Source organism: Branchiostoma belcheri, unplaced genomic scaffold (assembly GCF_001625305.1).
Source record: "Branchiostoma belcheri isolate BF01 breed outbred unplaced genomic scaffold, Haploidv18h27 scaffold35, whole genome shotgun sequence".
In the NCBI taxonomy this organism is placed as follows: domain Eukaryota; kingdom Metazoa; phylum Chordata; class Leptocardii; order Amphioxiformes; family Branchiostomatidae; genus Branchiostoma; species Branchiostoma belcheri.
In genome coordinates, this window is record NW_017803965.1 from 2,247,413 (window position 1) to 2,266,868 (window position 19,456).

General features: G+C 41.2%; 1 protein-coding gene across 1 annotated transcript in view; it reads right to left on the reverse strand.

The window, feature by feature from the left end:
* The window catches only part of LOC109475764 (MAM and LDL-receptor class A domain-containing protein 2-like), a 33,501-nt gene that overhangs the window by 9,059 nt on the left and 4,986 nt on the right, over positions 1-19,456 (reverse strand). Inside the window, exons 3-33 of the mRNA XM_019776524.1 lie at positions 18,966-19,225; positions 18,275-18,362; positions 17,960-18,130; positions 16,956-17,212; positions 16,587-16,677; positions 15,984-16,127; positions 15,191-15,450; positions 14,170-14,347; positions 13,570-13,710; positions 12,681-12,943; positions 11,945-12,035; positions 11,249-11,395; positions 10,624-10,755; positions 9,624-9,842; positions 8,927-9,076; positions 8,322-8,456; positions 7,737-7,831; positions 7,492-7,612; positions 6,777-6,926; positions 6,178-6,338; positions 5,560-5,661; positions 5,141-5,225; positions 4,745-4,813; positions 3,898-4,038; positions 3,380-3,648; positions 2,874-2,961; positions 2,295-2,450; positions 1,934-2,088; positions 1,339-1,540; positions 639-779; positions 208-304 (exon numbers count right to left, since the gene is read on the reverse strand). Of these exons, the coding sequence (XP_019632083.1) occupies positions 208-304; positions 639-779; positions 1,339-1,540; positions 1,934-2,088; positions 2,295-2,450; positions 2,874-2,961; positions 3,380-3,648; positions 3,898-4,038; positions 4,745-4,813; positions 5,141-5,225; positions 5,560-5,661; positions 6,178-6,338; positions 6,777-6,926; positions 7,492-7,612; positions 7,737-7,831; positions 8,322-8,456; positions 8,927-9,076; positions 9,624-9,842; positions 10,624-10,755; positions 11,249-11,395; positions 11,945-12,035; positions 12,681-12,943; positions 13,570-13,710; positions 14,170-14,347; positions 15,191-15,450; positions 15,984-16,127; positions 16,587-16,677; positions 16,956-17,212; positions 17,960-18,130; positions 18,275-18,362; positions 18,966-19,225 (4,759 nt within the window). The remainder of the gene's footprint in view (positions 1-207; positions 305-638; positions 780-1,338; positions 1,541-1,933; positions 2,089-2,294; positions 2,451-2,873; positions 2,962-3,379; positions 3,649-3,897; positions 4,039-4,744; positions 4,814-5,140; positions 5,226-5,559; positions 5,662-6,177; positions 6,339-6,776; positions 6,927-7,491; positions 7,613-7,736; positions 7,832-8,321; positions 8,457-8,926; positions 9,077-9,623; positions 9,843-10,623; positions 10,756-11,248; positions 11,396-11,944; positions 12,036-12,680; positions 12,944-13,569; positions 13,711-14,169; positions 14,348-15,190; positions 15,451-15,983; positions 16,128-16,586; positions 16,678-16,955; positions 17,213-17,959; positions 18,131-18,274; positions 18,363-18,965; positions 19,226-19,456) is intronic.

The following is a 19,456-nucleotide window of genomic DNA, read 5'->3' on the forward strand; positions in this document are numbered from 1 at the left end:
ACTAATTGTTAACACAATGAACTTCTGGTTGCCACTGAAATGAGACAACAGGGCTAATTTTCTTGAGTTCTTTTCCCAGTATCTGCCAAGCTTTGGCAATCTTCATGACTAAGTTGTCTTTCTGATGCCATGAACTCACTTCTACATAATACAATGATTAATTTGTACTATGATGAGTTCCTGACTGATGTTAGATGCAAGACAAACCTGGTGGAGCCTGCCGTGGCTGGGAACTGCTCGCTCTGCCAGCGGGCATTCTGTCCGGGTTGGGTTGGTGCGGATGATTCAATGAACATGTACTTTCCTGGGACAAACATAAAAGTAACATTCAAGATATCAGGGAAGCAGCATTCATATTATGCTTTTTCAATGGCTGAGAGTGCAATATTAAATTAAATGTGCTTGTGCCATAAGACATTCAAATCAGGAAATGATGCCAAAGATTACAGACGATCATTCTGTCACATCAACCAAAAAATCTAATTGCTAATTCACATAAATTAAAATGTTCAGGAGGATTGAAAGGATTTGTATGGCCTAATAGCCAGTCTCAATATTCTGCACCCTCTATTTAAGCAGCAAACCTTCTATCCAAGGTCCAGTGAGGTCCAGTCTGATTTAGGGTCAGAATCCCTTACCTTGGTCTGAGCTGGTAGTGTGGTCGATGGACGGTCCTGTCCCGGTGCTGCCGGTGCTGCCGTATCCTTCTGTCCAGTCAAAATCATCCCCCACCTGAGTGTTGGACCACGTGCATGGACCACCTTCAAAGTCACAATTACCTGAACATGGAAGAAGCAAACATGTATGGGGTCGTGTGGCAAAGTGGCAGAGTGCTCGACTCGGAACCAAGAGGTCCCGGGTTCGTGTCCTGACATGCCACCGATCTTGTGTCCTTGGGAAAGGCACTTTACACGACTTTCCTCACTTAACTCAAGCGAAAATGAGTATTGTCCTGTCCTGTATTTGTACTCTGTGTTGGTGGCGGCATAAGATAAGTTGATATAACTTGAGTGTGCCATCGCCATGATTGGTCATGAATTGTTGGAATAAAAAAAACATTTGGCAATCAAACTATAAAACTCTTTTTAGAATACTAAATTATGTTAATTTACAAGTTTTTCATCCTACATCCTTCTTTGGGTGTAAATGACCCAATCAATTCAATATTGATTGGGTCTATATCATAATATGTATAATAGGAACTGATATAAAAATTGTCTTAATCTATCCAGTTGCTTGAGTAACAGTTACCTTGGAATACTCAGAAAAATACCCAGAAAAATATAAATATACACATTGGTGGCAAAGAACCCTCAATAGAAACAGAAATATTGTTACCTGAAGAAGCACCAATGCACCTCTGATTGAGGTAGCTGACATCATCCAGGGAAATGTCGCCACGGAAACTGTTTCCACGGATACCCTCAAACATGAAGTAGGTGTCAATGCTGGGGACAACTCCCCACTGCATGACTGACCATTGGTTACCCTGGTCACCTGACACCTCCCACACAATACGTGGTTGTTCCGTTCCACGTACCTGTATATCAAAAAATATTTGTGATACAAGTATACCAAAAATGACAAACCGATGTAAAAAGCTATAAAACGAATCGGACACAAAAATTCTAGCATTGATTGAGGTTTAATAGATTTGTAGAGTGTAAGTTGTTGTCATCAAGCACAAAAGAATCATCTTAACTAAATATCTTAAAATGACACTACAAGTTGGAGTTAGAGATGCAAAGATTAGATGTAACAGGTTGTTTGATGAAATCTATTTTGACACAATATAGGTACAAGTAACTACAACAACTTTCAGGATGTCTTCTGCGACTGTAATAGAGCTAGCTGCTATTGTACATTGTATGTGGCAAAGGTGTTGTGTTATACTGAAGGACATAAATACCAGTGGACCAAAACAAATACAAACCTCCCACAACCGGAGTGTGCCGATATCTGCGCCGTACATGTGATAGTAGAATTGCAGGCAGTGTTGGCGGTTGTCCCCGGTAACAGTGGGTGTCATCAGGACAGCGATGTCACCAGGCTGCCGTGGTGAGGAAGTCTCGATGTACATGTAATGTCCTGGGTGAAAACAAGATGTGATTTCAAGAAAAGCAGACATAATTTATTAAGTGAACATTAGAAGGGTAAAGAAATGATTGTGTAAATGGCCGGCTACTACTTTGATATATAGCTTTTTAAGCTTGTTGATTTGTTATTTCATCTAAGTTTTGTCTTTACAACATCTAAGTTATCAGCTTAATGGAATAAGTTGATGTGTAACTGACCGGCTGAAGTGCCCAAAGTGTGGTCATTCTGAGGTCCAGTGTTACTGGTGCCAGTTGATCCAGTCTGCCATGTCCAGTCAAACTGGTCATCAGTCTTCTGTACATACCCACAAAGTGTACTGTCCTCAAAATCACAGTTTATCCCATAGGTGGTGCCTGGAAAAAAGTTGACATGTGTAATTAGCCTTTTGTTCATTTTTCTGTGACTGCCGTTTTATAGCCTTTTACTTTGAATGTTAAAATTGCCCAGATGAAGACGACAGAGAGGTTATCAAAATATCGGCACAGTAAAACATATATGTGTATAGTAACTGTTATGGATCTAAGAAAACTATGTTGAAGTGTCTTCATAAGTAGATTAGTCTCCTAGAATTGTTGATATTAGCAATACATGTAGTACAACTTCCAGGTACATACAAGTTGCCATTCATTGTACCTGCTACGATTGTCGTGGAATTATAAGTTTCTTCAGAATCTTTCCTTCTACATCTAAAGCAGTCTCTAATACAAAATCCCCTCATATAAGGTAATCCTGCACATCTTAAAGCTTTAATTAGCAGATTTTTGTTGCTAAAATACCTGTGGTACAAGGGCCTGTGGACATGGTGATGTCATCCAGAGCAATGTCTCCTCGATAGCCTGTACCACGGATACCCTCCATTACAACCTAGTGAAAGGATGGGAAAGTTCAATCAGATATGGATATTTCATATTAGAAGGTGTTCAAAAATACAATTCTAATCTATAGACAGTACTCTAGGGGAACAAAGCTTATACTGACCATATGCAGTGGTAAACTAAATCATTCTTTGTTTGCAAATAAGACATTAAGCCCAGGTCACGTTGGCCATAACAGACGGAACATGCAGGGAAACATTCTAACATTGCGATACAATACATCAAGACAAATATTGCACAGTTTTCCTTAAAGTAGAGTCACTTATACAACATGTATGTAGAACATGTAAGAGAGCTTAGTTGTTTTGCGAAAGAAAAAAATAGAGAATTTGCAATTCCAAATGTGACCTCATAATGTCACTTGAATCTAACATTGCAGTGGAAACTCCATGAGTAGTACAACATACCTGGTAAGGACTGGTGGTGTTCACTTCTACTTCAGCCCGTACCCACTGGTCGCCCTGTGTGCCTGTTCTCTGGAAGGTGGGGATGGTCGGCAGAGCGGGGCCTGTCTGGATGTACACGTTCAGTGTCTCAATGTGCTCGCCGTACATGTGGTACCAGAACTGCAGGCACATCGTGGATGTAGGGACAACTGTGGGACTGTACAGTCGTGCCTTGTCCCCGGTGACTTGAGGGCTGGAGGTCTCGATGAAGATGTAGTAGCCAGTTTGGTCTGATGAACAGAAATATTTTATGATCTAATTACAGTGAATCTTTAACCTTCTTGAAGCAGTTAACAGGTACAAAATAAAAATAAGTACCATTAGATGAATACTTACGGTTTTATTTTGTACGGTTTTATTGTATCATGACGAAAAATATTTTGTTCTGATGTAAGTAGACATATAATCATCAGCTTGAAGACTAGTCTATCAAACCACCTGTCATAAATGTTACAACCCCTGCAATATGGAGCACCTACCTCCCACTGTGTGGTCAAAGGATGGTCCAGTGTTGGTGGAGCCTGTTGTTCCGAGTTGTCGTGTCCAGTCAAAGTTGTCCTGTGTGTCCTGAGTCCAACCACAGAAGTCTGTCTCAAAGGTACAGTCAAACAAACCTGGAGCTGGAGATACAAAAGTGTTGTTAGCAGCAAGCCAATTAATATGGGTCTGAGCAGAGCATATTTGCCTGTGTATATATGCACCAAGGACAGGCATACTTGCCTGTGTATATATATATGGTGTTCAGCACCAAGGACAGGCATACTTGCCTGTGTATATATATAGATATGGTGTTCAGCACCAAGGACAGGCAAGTATGCCTGTGTATATATGGTGTTCAGCACCAAGGACAAGTATACTTGCCTGTGTATAGATGGTGTTCAGCACCAAGGACAGGCATACTTGCCTGTGTGTGTGGATGGTGTTCAGTACCAAGGACAGGCTATAAGATTACACACAAAATTCAAGATTTGGGGATTTGAAACAAAGTGTGAAAACCATTGCTGGTGATTATGATTTATGGTCTTTCACAAAATGTCATAACTTATGACTACAGCCTATATGAAAATAACCTATAGCCTATTTTGACTAGATATCAAAATCTTCTTAGAAATGCTGTGTGTAATATGTTATAATCATAACATAGTCATAAAATATAAATCCTACATTGTATTTTTCAATCATATATAAAATGTACAAGTATTAGAGCAAAAATGCATTATGTACAAAATGATTGACTAAAGCTGACTTTAAACTGAATTTCCACAGTGTCCATCAGTTCTACTAGCAAGTACTGTTATTACAAAGTTTAACATGTTCATTAGTTACCTGTTGTTACTGCAGCAATGGTTGTCGTTGGCAATGTTGATGTTGAAGGTACTGCATCTGCAGGACTCACTGGAAGGTAAAGATAGAAGCATAAAAACAGACTCTAAACTCAGGGGCATTAAACTTTGACCTTAGATCTTACATAGCATGACCTCTGACCCTTGTGACCCATAGGTTATCCTTGTTGTATAGACATATATGGATAGCCATGTGGCTCCCTCGAGAAATCGTTCAGAAATTGTTCAGATGCGCTTGAGGAACCACACAGCTATCCAATAAGGATGACCTCTGGGTCACAGGGGTCAGGGGTCATGCTACGTGAATCTAATTATAATAAATGATTTACAGTCTCGCCCAAATACAAATTGTCACTCTGTAAACTGGGTCACAACTTACAATTGCAGCTTGTGTCAACAAAGGTGACATCATCTATGGCAATGTCTCCACGGTGGGACTGTCCTCGAACACCCTCCAAGATAATCTGGAGCAAACACAAGGAATGGTGATAAGAAGCCGACATTTGCAGTTAGCAGATGCAAAATATTTTTTTTTTTTTGTTCTTTGCCATAATGGAGGAAAGCTGCAAATGCTAAACTTATATCACACTCTGTACATGATAGTCAAATTAAGTCAAGCAACTGGATACATTCTATGGATGCTATCTGAAACGTCTGATTCTTTAGAGAACTTCTCCAGTTGGATGATCTATTTTGTATTATTAGTATTTAATGTTGTACTTGGATGTCTACATGTGACTTTTATTGACCTATACATATACATCTGACTGGCTAATTAGTATAAGCAATAGCCTGTACCGTGTAGTCATTGTTGCTGTTGATGCCAACTTGTGCGTTAAGCCACTGGTCACCCTTGTCTCCTGACAGCTCCCAGATTGGCTGCTCTGCCTGACCCTGGGCCTGACAAGAGAAATTAACAATTAGAAGTGTGGCTATGTTTATTTTCAAAAAGGTTCATACATGTCCCTATTTCGTTAAAAACTTTCGTTAAAGAGTTATCACACTAGTAACAAATGCCAAACCTTTACATGATAACATTCAGGAAAATACAATATGTCATCATACATGTATGTTCCAACAATAACCCCATGTCAAAACGTTTGGCTGTCCCCAATATGCCATCCAGTCAGTTCTGTACCTCCAAAAACATCCTGATTTTTCCATTGTCAGTTCCAACTTGCATCTGACTTTTGTTCTTCTCTGAAAGTTTCTTCAACAAGGTAAACTGACTACAATCCTCCTCAGACTCCATTTTTATACGTCTGGTAGCATTGAATTGTAAAAATTAGAGAACCACAAAAATCAACTGGTGTGACGGTAGAAAAAAAGTTCCTTCTTAAACTTCAAACCACAAATACTCAAGGTCGTCCGGAAGTGATTGTGATATCAAAATGCCATCCACAGTGAGTTCTGTACCTTCAGGAAGACCCTGAGCGTCCCAATGTCAGCTCCATTCATGTGGTACCAGAACCTGAGGCAGCGGCCGGAGCTGGACACTGGCGGGAACAACTCACTGACCAGCCGAGCACGCTCACCAGGCTGCCGGGGACTGGACGCCTCCAGAAACATGTAAAAACCTGGGGAAAATTTCAGGTTCATGTTAGATACACTCATGTGTTTAATATATAGTACTTAGTGTGAAATGATTGTTAACCTTCTTCCTGCTGTCTAAACCTGTAATGAATAGATATTTGGTGGCAAGTGGCTACCTTAGGAAGCTGAAGGTTAAAGCAGTGTGTAGATAGGTATTTGCACCAAAAACAGTTACTCAAGCAACTGGATCTGATTTTGGAAATGGTCAGATTGAGTTGAGTATTTGGTTCTTTGAAATTTGGAAAAAGGACTTTCCAACTTGAAATGAGCCAGTATTGAACAAAATGGGTGTGGCATGGCAGAAACATTGATGACAGATTGCTTCAATAATCATTAGACATGCATTTGAGCGTGGCTTTACCCTCAATCTTCCCCTATTTCTGATAGTATTCAACAAAGGAAAATTAAAATAGTGCGCCCACCTGTCTGATCCCCCAGAGTGTGGTCTGCAGAGGGTCCTGTTCCTGTACTAGCGGTGGATCCACTACCCTCGATCCAGTCAAACTCATCATTGGTCTGGTCATTGGACCAGGTACACAGCCTGTTCCCAGCAGTCTCAAAATTACAGTTTCCTGGCAAGATGAAAGAGAACATATGTAGTATGTCTGACAATCTTTGTATGATCCCAAACTGAATAAGTCGAGCATGCGTCATACAACATTCAGCTGTGCTAGTGACGTTTTGACTAAGTGTATTGTTACAGTTACAGGCAGCAGGAAATTGTGCAATGTAAGCTAACACACAAGAGGAAGTGATTCATCTGACTAAGATAAGAAAAGGGCTTTAAATTGTTTAATAGGGAAGAGCTTTGTTACCTGAATGCTACATGCAGCATGTAGTTGGGAAGACGAGAAACTAAACATCAGACCTCGTAAAAATGTATTTACTAAATCTCAAAATATTTATTAAATTTAGATTTACCAGTAAGGAAAATTTCGGGATAAAAAAAATCTTATTTCATTGAAGCATGGAAGGTCTCACTGCTCAGAGGGGAGTGTTATGACCCATTGTATAACAGAGAACCTTTTCCACAAAAGAAAACATCAGATGTGTTAGATTCAAGTAGTAAAAGGCTACAGGCACCAGCCTAAAGTGCTCTGCTCAGTCCAAAAATGTTCTAAGCTTCTGAGGCCATACCAGGGCGAGGACAAGATCCTGGTACAATGTTGACATCATCGATGGCGATGTCCCCTCTCACTCCTGTCCCCAGCACTCCCTCAAACACCACCTGGTACGCTGCATCAACTGGCAGGTCAACCTGGACAGGAAATTTTTTATTTTTTTAATTACGGCTCTTGGTGGCAAATGTGCAGATGTTGTCACATTGGTACACCAAATTCGAAATGTGTTTTTGAATGAATAAAGGAAGTAATAAATGTTACCTGTGCACGGTTCCACTGGTTCCCCTGGTCAGCTGACATAAACCACAATGCATTGCTCATGGTGCTACCTGTCCTGGCATAGACATTCAGGGTACCTGGGAACACAGAACAGACATCATTTTTCATGAGGCTTGAGCAATGAAAAAGGTTTGTTAAAGGATGGGATAGTTCACAAGGCAGTTACATTTATTGTAACAGAAGCAGAAATTACTGTGGAAGAGACTGATGTTGAGTGCTTCCATGGACCCCAACTCTTAAAGATGAGGATGTGGTAGCAATTACAAAATTTCACTAAAAAAAAGTAAAAAGGTAACATTTTCAAAGCAAATACACACTGTTTACATTCATATGTGGTCTGCTCTGTTAATTCTTACTCAAACACATTTCATATATATATGGTCAGACAGGAGTCTAAATCCCTCCTGCTATAAAATTGCAACATGATGTAACCCAACACCATGATGGTGACAGATGTCTGGTTCAGGTCATTGACCTTATGTGTTTGGAGAAGAGAAAACTGAGCAAAAACAATATGTTTTCCTTTGCTAAACATAAATATGCAAGCCAACAAGCCAACAAACTGACCTATTTGATTGCCGTACATGTGGTACCAGAAGTCCAGACACTGTCCGATGGAGTTGTTCAGGTACAGGTGAGACGTCAGACGAGCCACGTCACCTGGACTTTGTGGGCTGGAGGCCTCCGTGTACATGTAATGTCCTACAAACAACATTGTCATTTTCACAACTTAATGGTACAACCATTTTACAAGGTACTGCATATGACATCTACTGGTTTTCTTTGACCATTCTTCATTCATGAGAAGCTCAAATTGGCCTTGTCTCTTATATTGTACATAATAAACCAAGTAGCTGGTTAAATTTTCATAGAGTCCAGGCTTTTCATAATGCATCTAATACTTTCAACAGTGACTGAGGTGGATGCTACTAGTATCTAAAATTTCTTTTTTTATAGAATTTATCTTGGACCAGTTCTTTGATTTATTTTGTATTATGTAGTACTTGCTCCTAGATGTCTATTCTTTCATTGACGTATGTAATGTATGCTTCTAGGTAAAGCCTAGGACAGCCCTTTACAATTATCTCTTGGTATTATAAGAGTAGGGCACAAGGTAAGTAAGACAAAATGTTAAAAGTTACAGTGTGCATCTGCATACAATGTACACTTACCTGCTGAAGTTCCGTAGGTGTGGTCCACAGCAGGCCCAGTGCTCCCAGAAGTGGTACCACCGTTGTCCCATCTCCAGTTGAAGTCATCACTTTGATCTTGGGTGTACATGCAGATCACGTCCAGCTCAAAGTCACACAGGGTAGGAGTAACTGCAACAAACCAGACATTCTTACTTAAAACCAAAAATTCTAAGTAAGGTCAACATTTTGTCAGTCTGTCTGCTGTCTTTCTCGGAGCATTATGAAGTGAAATAAATGAGCTACACAGCTCTACTAGTGCATTTGCATAGGTCATTAGTGCATTGAAATTGTTGGAACAAGTAAAAAGAAAATTGTAACTAGAAAGGTAAAATTGGCAAAGCAAATGCATAATGTTTACCTTCACAATTGGTCTAACCCAACAAACTACTGCTCTGTTTATTGTTACTCAAACACATTCATATTATAATATTTGGTGAGCAGCCACTGTAGCTCTGTCCTCCTATGGTATGTAACCCAACACCACAGGCTGTCTGCTACAATGCTAGTTACCATGGTGACAGACATCTGGTCCAGATTATGGACTTTATATTTTTGGAGACAAAGAAGAAGAAGAGGATGAAACAGAACCAAAAACAATATGTTTTCCTTCTGTGATAACATAGTATATTGAACTACCGACCTGAAAACCACCCTTACTTCCTGATGGATCTCTTACCTGGACCGGAGGGGCAGGGTCCATTGGATATTGTCACATCATCAATGGCAATGTCACCTCTCACCCCAGCGCCAATTATGCCCTCAAAGACCAGCTGGTAGTTGCTGGTTGTTGTGACATCCACCATGGCAAAGTGCCACTGATCATCCTGATTTCCTGTCCGCGTCCATACAGCGTTACCTAGAGATGCCCCGACCTGTGCATAGACATTCAGCGTCCCTGCAAGACAAGACAGAGTTTGTATATCAGTATAGCCGGTATAACCAGCTTTAGTTAGCTACAGTTCTGCTGAAGTTCTGTTGCAGGTTATGTTTGTGTGGGTGGTGTTCAGTACCAGGGACAGGTCATATTTGTGTGGATTGTGGTCAGTACCAGAGACAGGTCATATTTGTGTGGATTGTGGTCAGTACCACAGACTTTTCATGATTCTGTGAATGGTAGTCAGTACCAAGGACAGGTCCTGTTTTTGTGGATGGTCTTCAGTACCACAGACAAGCCATGTTTGTGTGGATGGTGTTCAGCACCAAGGACAGGTTCTGTTTGTGCGGTTGATGTTCAGTACCAGGGACAGTTTATGCTTGTTTGGATGGTGTCATTTTTGCAGATGGTGTGCAGTACAAGAGTTCAAGTTTGTGTGGATGGTCTTCAGTACCAGGGACAAGTTCATATTTGTGTGGATGGTGTTCTGGACCAGGGGCAAGCCATTTTTGTGTGGATGGTGTTCAGTACCAGGGACAGTCCATGTTTCTTTAGATGGTGTTCAGTACCTGGGGAAGGTCATGCTTGTGTTGATGGTTTTCAGTACCAGGAAAACCTGAACCAGAAAAAAGGTCATTTTTTTATGGTATTCAGTACCAGGGACAGGTCATGCTTGTGTAGATGGTTTTCAGCACCAAGAACAGGTTAACATGGTGTTCAGCATGATGTTTTTTTTAGCTAAAAGTCTTTCTTACTGGTGCAATCCTAAACCTAGGAAACCACTGAGAAGTGCAGAACTCACCAATCTGTGTTCCATACATGTGGTAGTAGAACTGCAGACATTGCCCACTGGGGTCAGCAGTCTGCTGGGGGGACAACAGACGAGCCACGTCTCCCTGCTGTTTGCCAGAAGCCTCCGTATACATGTAATTCCCTGGGAATAAAAGTAAACATGTTGCTTACGAAAATGGCTTCATCTAATTGGTAAAGCATGGGGTATTAGGGTTTCTTTTTACACAATTGGTATAGCCTCTCTCCTGCAAATGCAATTTGATGTCTATCAGACTCTGAGCTTCTGATTGGAGTACCGGTTCTTGACGCTATATGTAGCCACTATATGTGTCTGAAGAGCATACACCTTCATACAGTAGCACTTGCCTCAATGCAAAAGGCATTTTTTATAGCCTTATAATGTCAAAAATTTTCCTTAACCTTTTGGCTGACAATTAACTGACATGATAAAAATTCTTAAAACATATTGAAGATACCTTTGATGCAAAAGATGGTAAGTGACAAAAGTGCAAAACCTATGAACATAATAATTATACAATACAATGTAGCATAAACTTCAAGGTCTTTCCTTAATATCAATAGTGTAGGGATTACCATATTATGAACTTGTGGGATCAAGTGTTAAACAGACAAACCTGTGCCAAGTGTGTGGTCCTGGGAGGGTCCGGTACTACCCGAACCAGTGCCACCAGTTTTTCTGGTCCAGTCAAAGTCGTCGGTGGTGTCCTGAGTGTAGCTGCAAATGTCAGCTGCCTCAAAGTCACAGGTGGTGCCAGGTGTCACTGGGGAAGTAGCATACAACAAACATTAGTCCTAACTATGAAAACAGTGTTGTGACATCTGTATTAAATATATAACGTTATACAACCAATGTAGATAATAAGAAATTAATATGTAGAATGATACATATTAAAGAAGCCAAGTTTATACAATATGGTGACTGCCAAGAATCATGGAATTGTTAGTCTTATAATCACTAGTGATGTATATAGGCCTTAGCTCTTACCTCACAGGATATCCCCCTAATATTACGCTTCCTCAATACAGCATGTATTGCATTATTTTGTATGGGGCTGGCAGCCATGTGTATGGGAGAGGTTCAGGCATAAGGGTCTAGTGTCAGACCTCTGTACAGTTACCATTTTGAAGAACTCAACAAATTAATCGAAGTAGTAGGGGTGACCTAGGGTGCTTGACTGAAACACAAGCCATGGTGAAGCCTTATTGCCCTTGTCTACATGTAACAGCTACTGAAAAAGCTTCATGCTTCACCATAATTGATGATGACTTAAAAAGAGAAATCTGTATGATATGTAAAATAGGCAACATACCTGGTGCATTGCACAGTCCTTCTGTGAGAGTCACGTCATCCACAGCGATGTCACTCCTTATATCTGACCCGCGCACTGCCTCAAACACAATCTGTACATACAAGAGAACAAAATAACTGATAGGCAAAGACTGTGTGAAGGCAAATCTGCCTAACTAGGTTATAATTGATAAAAAGATTAAAACCTTCCAATTCCTGAACAAAACATGTGATTCCATTATATATATTCAAATCGAAAAAGGTCGACACCACAACACACCAGCCACTCAGAAACATGTAATGAGAGTATTAAAGATGAATTTCACTTTGCTATGACTTGTCCCACATATAGTAAAGAAAGAGATACATTGTTACAGACTATTACCACAAAGACAAAGTTCACCCAATCTGGTACACAGTACGATACATTCCATGAATTATTGTCATGTCCAACTACCATATCTGCTTACGTAGGCCAATTTCTGTACACTTTATTTCATAAGCAAGACCATATCATCAATACATGAACATATTGTAACTCATATACTGTATAGATAGCAGTTTGTAGTAAGAAGTGTAATAATATAGTTTAGCTTTGTAGTATTGTTACAGTTGTATTTCTGCCACACATTGTACCATGTACGATTGTCGAGCAATAAAGTTAATTCATTCATTCTAGATTCACAAATCCTCTTGCTAAAATTTTACACAAAAAACGTCTGAGAATCGACAAATTTGAAATGAGATGTAATGCTTACATTATACTGCAAATTGTAGATGTCTATCGCGGCCTCCCTCCACTGGTTGCCTTGGTTACCGCTCCGTGTCCACACAGCGTTGCTGGGCAGGGCGGGGCCAGTCTGGATGTACACGTTGAGACTGCCCATGGTGTTGCCCCACATGTGGTACCAGAAGCGGAAACACTTCGGGCGTGTTGCCGTGATGTCAGGACTGGAGACCTGGGCGATGTCACCCGGGCTCTTGCTTGAGGCTTCAGTGTAAAGGTAGTACCCCTGGCTTGCTGTGGGGGGGCAGAGGGAAAAGAAGAGCCTCAGTTTTAAAATGTGTTTTAGTCCTGCAATCTCAGTTTGTTCTAGTCAAGGGCTTTGAGCTAGGAGATGCCTAGGCAAGCTACAATGTAAGTCCCCTTGCTAATCATCTAGTACCAAAATCTTACATGTGCCCGCTCTCCAAGTAACATGTGTCATCTGCATAACATGATGTCACAGAAGCGGTGGATTGTTCATTCTTTGACAAAGACTGGACATTTGCAATCAAAAATTTTGACAAAAGTCCAATGTGTTGGAACTTGCTTCATGTGATTTCTTTCTTGGCTGTATCTAGAGGTCTGGTTATTCAATCAATTTGCAATGATGTAGTGACATGGACTATACGTCAATTTTTGTTACTTGTTTTTGTGATAACATGTATGTGTAAGAATTCCATTTATATGTTTGTGGATTTATCAAGACTTCAATCATGCAATCTGTGTCTTTGTTATATTTTGTGTGACCCTTATACCTCCTTATACTCGTGACCTCAAGGAAAAGTGTATTGGACGGATCTAAGCTAATCTTGTTAATACATTAAAACATTCAAACAAAACAGAATACATTATCCCTCTCAGTTTGACTGAAGTGTACTTACTCCCCACAGTGTGGTCTGTAGCAGGTCCAGTATTGGCAGAAGGTGTGCCGCTGTTGTCACGTGACCAATCAAAGTCATCGCCCGTCGCCTGTGTCCAGCCGCACACGCCCACTTCAAAGTTACAGTCCACGCCACCTGGAGCTGTGGAAAATATTGTATCGTTAGGAATCCCATGTTGATTTAATGATGGCCAAGCCTAATCCAATTAATAACAAGCCACCAGGGGGCCATCTATTTCGAGGTCTCATCAAGGCCAGCTGCAGTGTACCCATCTACCAAATGTCAACACAATATGTCTAAACCTTCTCGAGTTTTCACACACACACACACACACACACACACACACACACACACACACACACACAGACATAAACACAAATGATACTGACAACTAAGACATTCTACATGTACTATTAGAAAGATTCCTGTTTTTAAAAAGATTCCAAATATTCACATTTAACTTTTCTGTTTGGTACTTGCTTTACAGTTCACGGGTATTATAAAATGTCTTTTTGAATTAAATTAATATAATAAATACATGTATATGTAGATTTAAACCTTTTCATCATCAAACCTTGACTTCTTATAAACAAGGCTTACCATTGGTTGGAACTGTGGGTACAAGGGTTGTCCCAGGCAACGTGATTGGTCCAGCAGTTGTTGCTCCAGCTGGAGCGGCATTGGCTGGGAGAACTGAACATGGCCCTGCTGTGAAAGCTACGTCGTCCAGCGAAATGTCACTACGGAAATTAGTACCAATCTCACCCTCGATGAGTACCTATGGAGGAGCAACATTTTGACGTTAAAGTAAGAGATCGGATTCCGTGAATAGTTTCATCAGGTTGGTAAGTCACTGAGTAAAGAGACTCTTTTTTACACAACCAAGTGTTTCATTCACAGCAAACGTTTTGGTGACCGTCTGTCACCTTCCTCAGGGCAATTCTGACTGGTTCACATTGCACAGCAGCACGGGTGTTGCTGCTATAGATGCATTCCCAAAGGTGAAATATTTACATATCTACACAGAATTGCCCTGAGGAAGGTGACAGACGGTCACCAAAACATCGGCTGTAAATAAAACACTTGGTTGTGAAGAAAAGACTCTCTTTACCCAAGAGATGTACATGTATTTCAAATGGAATACCATCAACCCGGCATACTGTGACTGATATATGACTTCCATTGTGAAAAGTACCCATGCAGAAAATTGATGTGGAAAAACTTACTACTAATAGCATTCTGCCAGGTAACATATAACATATGATTAACAGTTATCTGCCACCCTGAAAAATATGTCTGAAGAGATCTCCAATGCCATAGCTTGCATTCCAAAAAAAAGCTCATTATTTCTTAACTTCATATTCAGCACAAAGGACAGGGACAGTATCATAGTCTATTGGTCTATACCTACTGGATATCTTCACTGTGAGATAATACAGCTGATAATGTAGTCCAGACCTGCATTACCTACTGTACATGACTTAGTAGGGAGTGTTCCAATACAGATCTCTCAATTACACTGTTTTCTGTAGTGACAGATACACAAATAACCGTTCAGATAAATGTCAATGGATGTTGCATTATAAAATATAATTTTTTGTGATAAAGATTCAGACAGTACCTGATAGTCCCCTGCTTCCCCCACACTGACTTGGCCATTTCTCCACTGGTTGCCTTGGTCACCAGTCAGAGCCCACCTTACAGTGTCCACACCGTTGATTTGTGTTCGAACCCTGAGCGCGCCCGTTCCCGTACCGTACATGTGGTACCAGAAGGACAGGCATTGGCTGGTGCCAGCAGAGCCGGAGAAGGTCTGGCTGACGAGATGTGCCCGCTCACCCTGTACTCTTGGAGACGATGATTCGATGTAATAGTATTGTCCTGAAACATGACATTGTCAATCAGTTACCATGTACTTACTAAGTGTCCTAAGCTATTCCTTTAAGCTCTAAGCTATTTGAGTGGTGGACATACATGACTGGATTTATAAGTATTACTCTTACTGGTAAAAATCAAATTGAATGTAAAAAAAGATCTCTAATACACAGTTCCACTGCTACCAAAACGATTTGTTTTGTCTAGTACTTAGAAACATCATAATGAAACATGTATTTGTATTTTGACTCATACATTTTGACTCATGTATTTTGAAACAATCACATATATCTATTAAGTAAGTAACGTTAAGTATACAATTGTGTGTATAAAAACTAAACAAATGTACATATAGGTAGTATATGGCATGTTAGCAAGATGTAGTAGACCACACAATATAGCCATAGTTATAGCCTAACTTTTTTTGCATCTGATCTATAACTTGCAGCCAGAATATTACACTGCCATTTCTTCCCTACACAAATGTACTTTGTGTTTTTGATCATCTTTTGTTCATTACAGCAAATCACTGGTCTTACCCTGTGCATTGCCCAGTGTGTGGTCAGCATCAGGTCCAGTACCAGAGCTCCCCGTGTTTCCAGTGTTCAGGACCCAGTCAAAGTCATCCCCCTGCTGAGCATTTGTCCAGGTGCACAAGTCTGTCTCAAAGTCACAGTTCCCATCTGTACATATCATATAAGAAATATACAAATCAGAGATTTCAGACTCCCAGAATGTATGCAATCCACAGCTTCCTGACTTCCGTCAAGTCAACATCTTACACTCAATTGTACATATAACTTGTGTTACAAAAATTCTGTATCTGTATTGGTATAGACGGTACAACTGCCCTTAAGCGTAACACACCAGCTTGTATCACTTATCCTGTTAATAAAATATGATCCTCCCACAAAGATTAATTAATTGAGCACTGGAGAAAGATTAAAACATTGTATTGGCATTGAAACAAGGTTCATTTTTTATCTAAGATTCTCAAAGAAGCATGGGTAATACTATATACAATACCTATTTCTGTCATCATCGAAGACCACAGGTCTTGACCTTAAAATTATCTTTTTACCTGATGTTGTACAGTTTAAGTGTGCCACCCTATAAGAGACAGTGATTGAAAGATGACATACCAGCTCCCTGACAGGGTCCAGCACTTAGTGCCACATCGTCAATGGCGATGTCGCCTCTGTAGTTCGCCCCTCGTACACCTTCAAACACAATCTGGTATAACAACAGAATAACGGGTGTTACGTATATACATAACGTATCCAGGAAAGAAAGAAAGAAAGACTTGTTAAGACAGGAAAATGAGGCTGGAAACAAGAAGGAAAGGGAGATAACTTACATGTAGAACAAAAATAGAAAAAGACAGAGAAAGGGGGAAAGAAAGAAAAACAGCTGATTGCTAAGAAAAAAGAAACTAAGAACTAAAAGTAAATTTATAGAAAAACATATAGCTCATATGCAAGCCCCCTTATACAGTGAAAGTCCCTGCTTACCTGGAAGTCTCCTGTAGTAGAAACTGTGACACGAGCAATAGTCCACTGGTTCCCCTGCTCTCCAGACAGAGTCCATATCGGGAAGCCACGGTTCCCTGCCACACTAGCGTACACATTCAGCGTGCCGATGTCGGCGCCCATCATGTGATAGTAGAACTCCAGACACTGCCCGCTGGTCTGAGGGTAGGTGGGAGAGCTGAGTCTGGCAACGTCACCAGGCACACGGGGGCTGGACGTCTCTGTGTACAGATAGTGTCCTGGGGATGGGAACAGAATGATACTGTGTATCTACATTGTCTGTATAGCCACATTTTATGTATACACTGTAACTTGATCATGTATTCATGTATATATAAAAACTATTTATTTGTTCTGACCTGTACTTATCCCACAAGGTATGTACATGTATGTACAATAAAGGCCTTCATTCATTCATTCATTATTCAATATGCAACTTGACTCTTCAGCTGGGAGGAGACAGTCATCGTCGAATTGATCTCACATCGGTACTGATCAGCCTTGGAGCTGATGGTACAATGTAGGACAGATCATCAGCACCCAGACTCACCAGTACTGACATGAGGACACATCATCAGCACCCAGACTCACCAGTACTGACATGAGCAGGACACATCATCAGCACCCAGACTCACCAGTACTGACATGAGCAGGACACACCATCAGCACCCCGACTCACCAGTACTGACATGAGCAGGACACACCATCAGCACCCAGACTCACCAGTATTGACATGAGCAGGACACATCATCAGCACCCAGACTCACCAGTACTGACATGAGCAGGACACACCATCAGCACCCAGACTCACCAGTACTGACATGAGCAGGACACAACATCAGCATCTAGACTCACCAGTACTGACATGAGGACACATCATCAGCAGATAATCTATTAGTTATCTTGGTGACATATCATGGGGTTTTATCATGGTCTGTTGTTATTTGGGTATGTTACTATGGTAACCTGATGGTTGCTAGGGTTACCTGCTGATGTCCCATAGGTGTGGTCGTTGCCAGGTCCTGTGCCAGACGTGGCCGTGCTGGAGCTCTGCCAGGTCCAGTCGAAGTCATCGTCTGTGTCCTGCGCGTAGCCGCACAACACGACGTCCTCAAAGTCACACTGGAGACCACCGGGTGGCACGCTGGGACCTACCACTATTGGAGGGGGAGTGCTGTCAGATTCTTCACACAAGGTACACTTCACACAAAGAAGGACGACTTTAACATTTCATAGCAACAACCCTGTAGAAAAGAAATTAAATAATGGATATGGCCTAAGTTATCTGGGAGAGAGAATACCTTGTGCGCATGCCCCATCTGTGAGAGTGACGTCATCCACAGCTATGTCTCCACGGAAACTGGTGCCACGAACACCTTCCAGGACAACCTGAGGACAACAACTTTGCTTTTAAAGGCATCCAATACAATTTCTGGGTGGCAATACGAAATATTCTGGATTATAAAATCTGCCTGATATTGGCTGCATTTTCGACACTTTTTAATATTTGAAGCATTGGAAATAGCCCCAAAACAAGCGTCATGTAAATGAGGAGCTAAAACCAGCCTATGATAGGAACCAAGCGGAGGTTAAAAATCCAGTTTAGCCATCCTAAAATTTTCATCAACACAGGTATTATTGTAAAATATTCACATTTGCATTTCATCGAGCCAAAGTGTTTAATCTGTCGATTCAGACGTCATTTCAACTTGTATTAATGAGTCTACCATGAATGATGTATGTTATTGTAAACAAGCATCGAAATTCAGCCTTGTACGTCATGGCTGCCAGTCATGCTGTTGTTGATACAAATAAACCAATAAACAACAAAAACAACAACAACAACATTAGATGCCCCGCTCACCTGTCCCTGTCCCGCGGAAATGTAAACAAGCATACAAATTTCAGCCTTGTACGTCAAGGCTGCCAGTCATGCTGTTGTTGATAAACCAATAAACAACAAACAACAACAACATTGGATGCCACTCTCACCTGTCCCTGTCCCGCGGTAATGTCGATTTTCGCCTCCGTCCACAAGTTCCCCTGGTCGCCCTGCCGCGTCCAGATCGGGTTGCCCAGAGTCCCCCCGACTCGCCAGTAGACGTTGAAGGAGTCCACGTGTGATCCGTACATGTGGTACCAGAACGTCAGACACTTGGTCCGCGCGCCCGATACCGTCACGTCCGGGCTCACTATGCGAGCTCGGTCATCGGGGTTCTTGTTGGAGGCTTCTATGTACACGTAATAGCCATCTGCGGAGGAAAGGTATGCTGGTGTGTTATGCTGGAGTCACATTTCCAACGGGGCCCGCGCGGCATGTTCCCGATCTAGACGCCGGCCGGCGTCATGAAGCCGAGCAGACGCCGGCTGCCATAGTCTTGCCGGGGCCCGGGGTGATTTTAAAGGACCCTTTTTGTAGATTCATGCCCACGGGGTTAATTCATTCATAACATAGTAACAATGATAAAAGAATAACTCAAAAT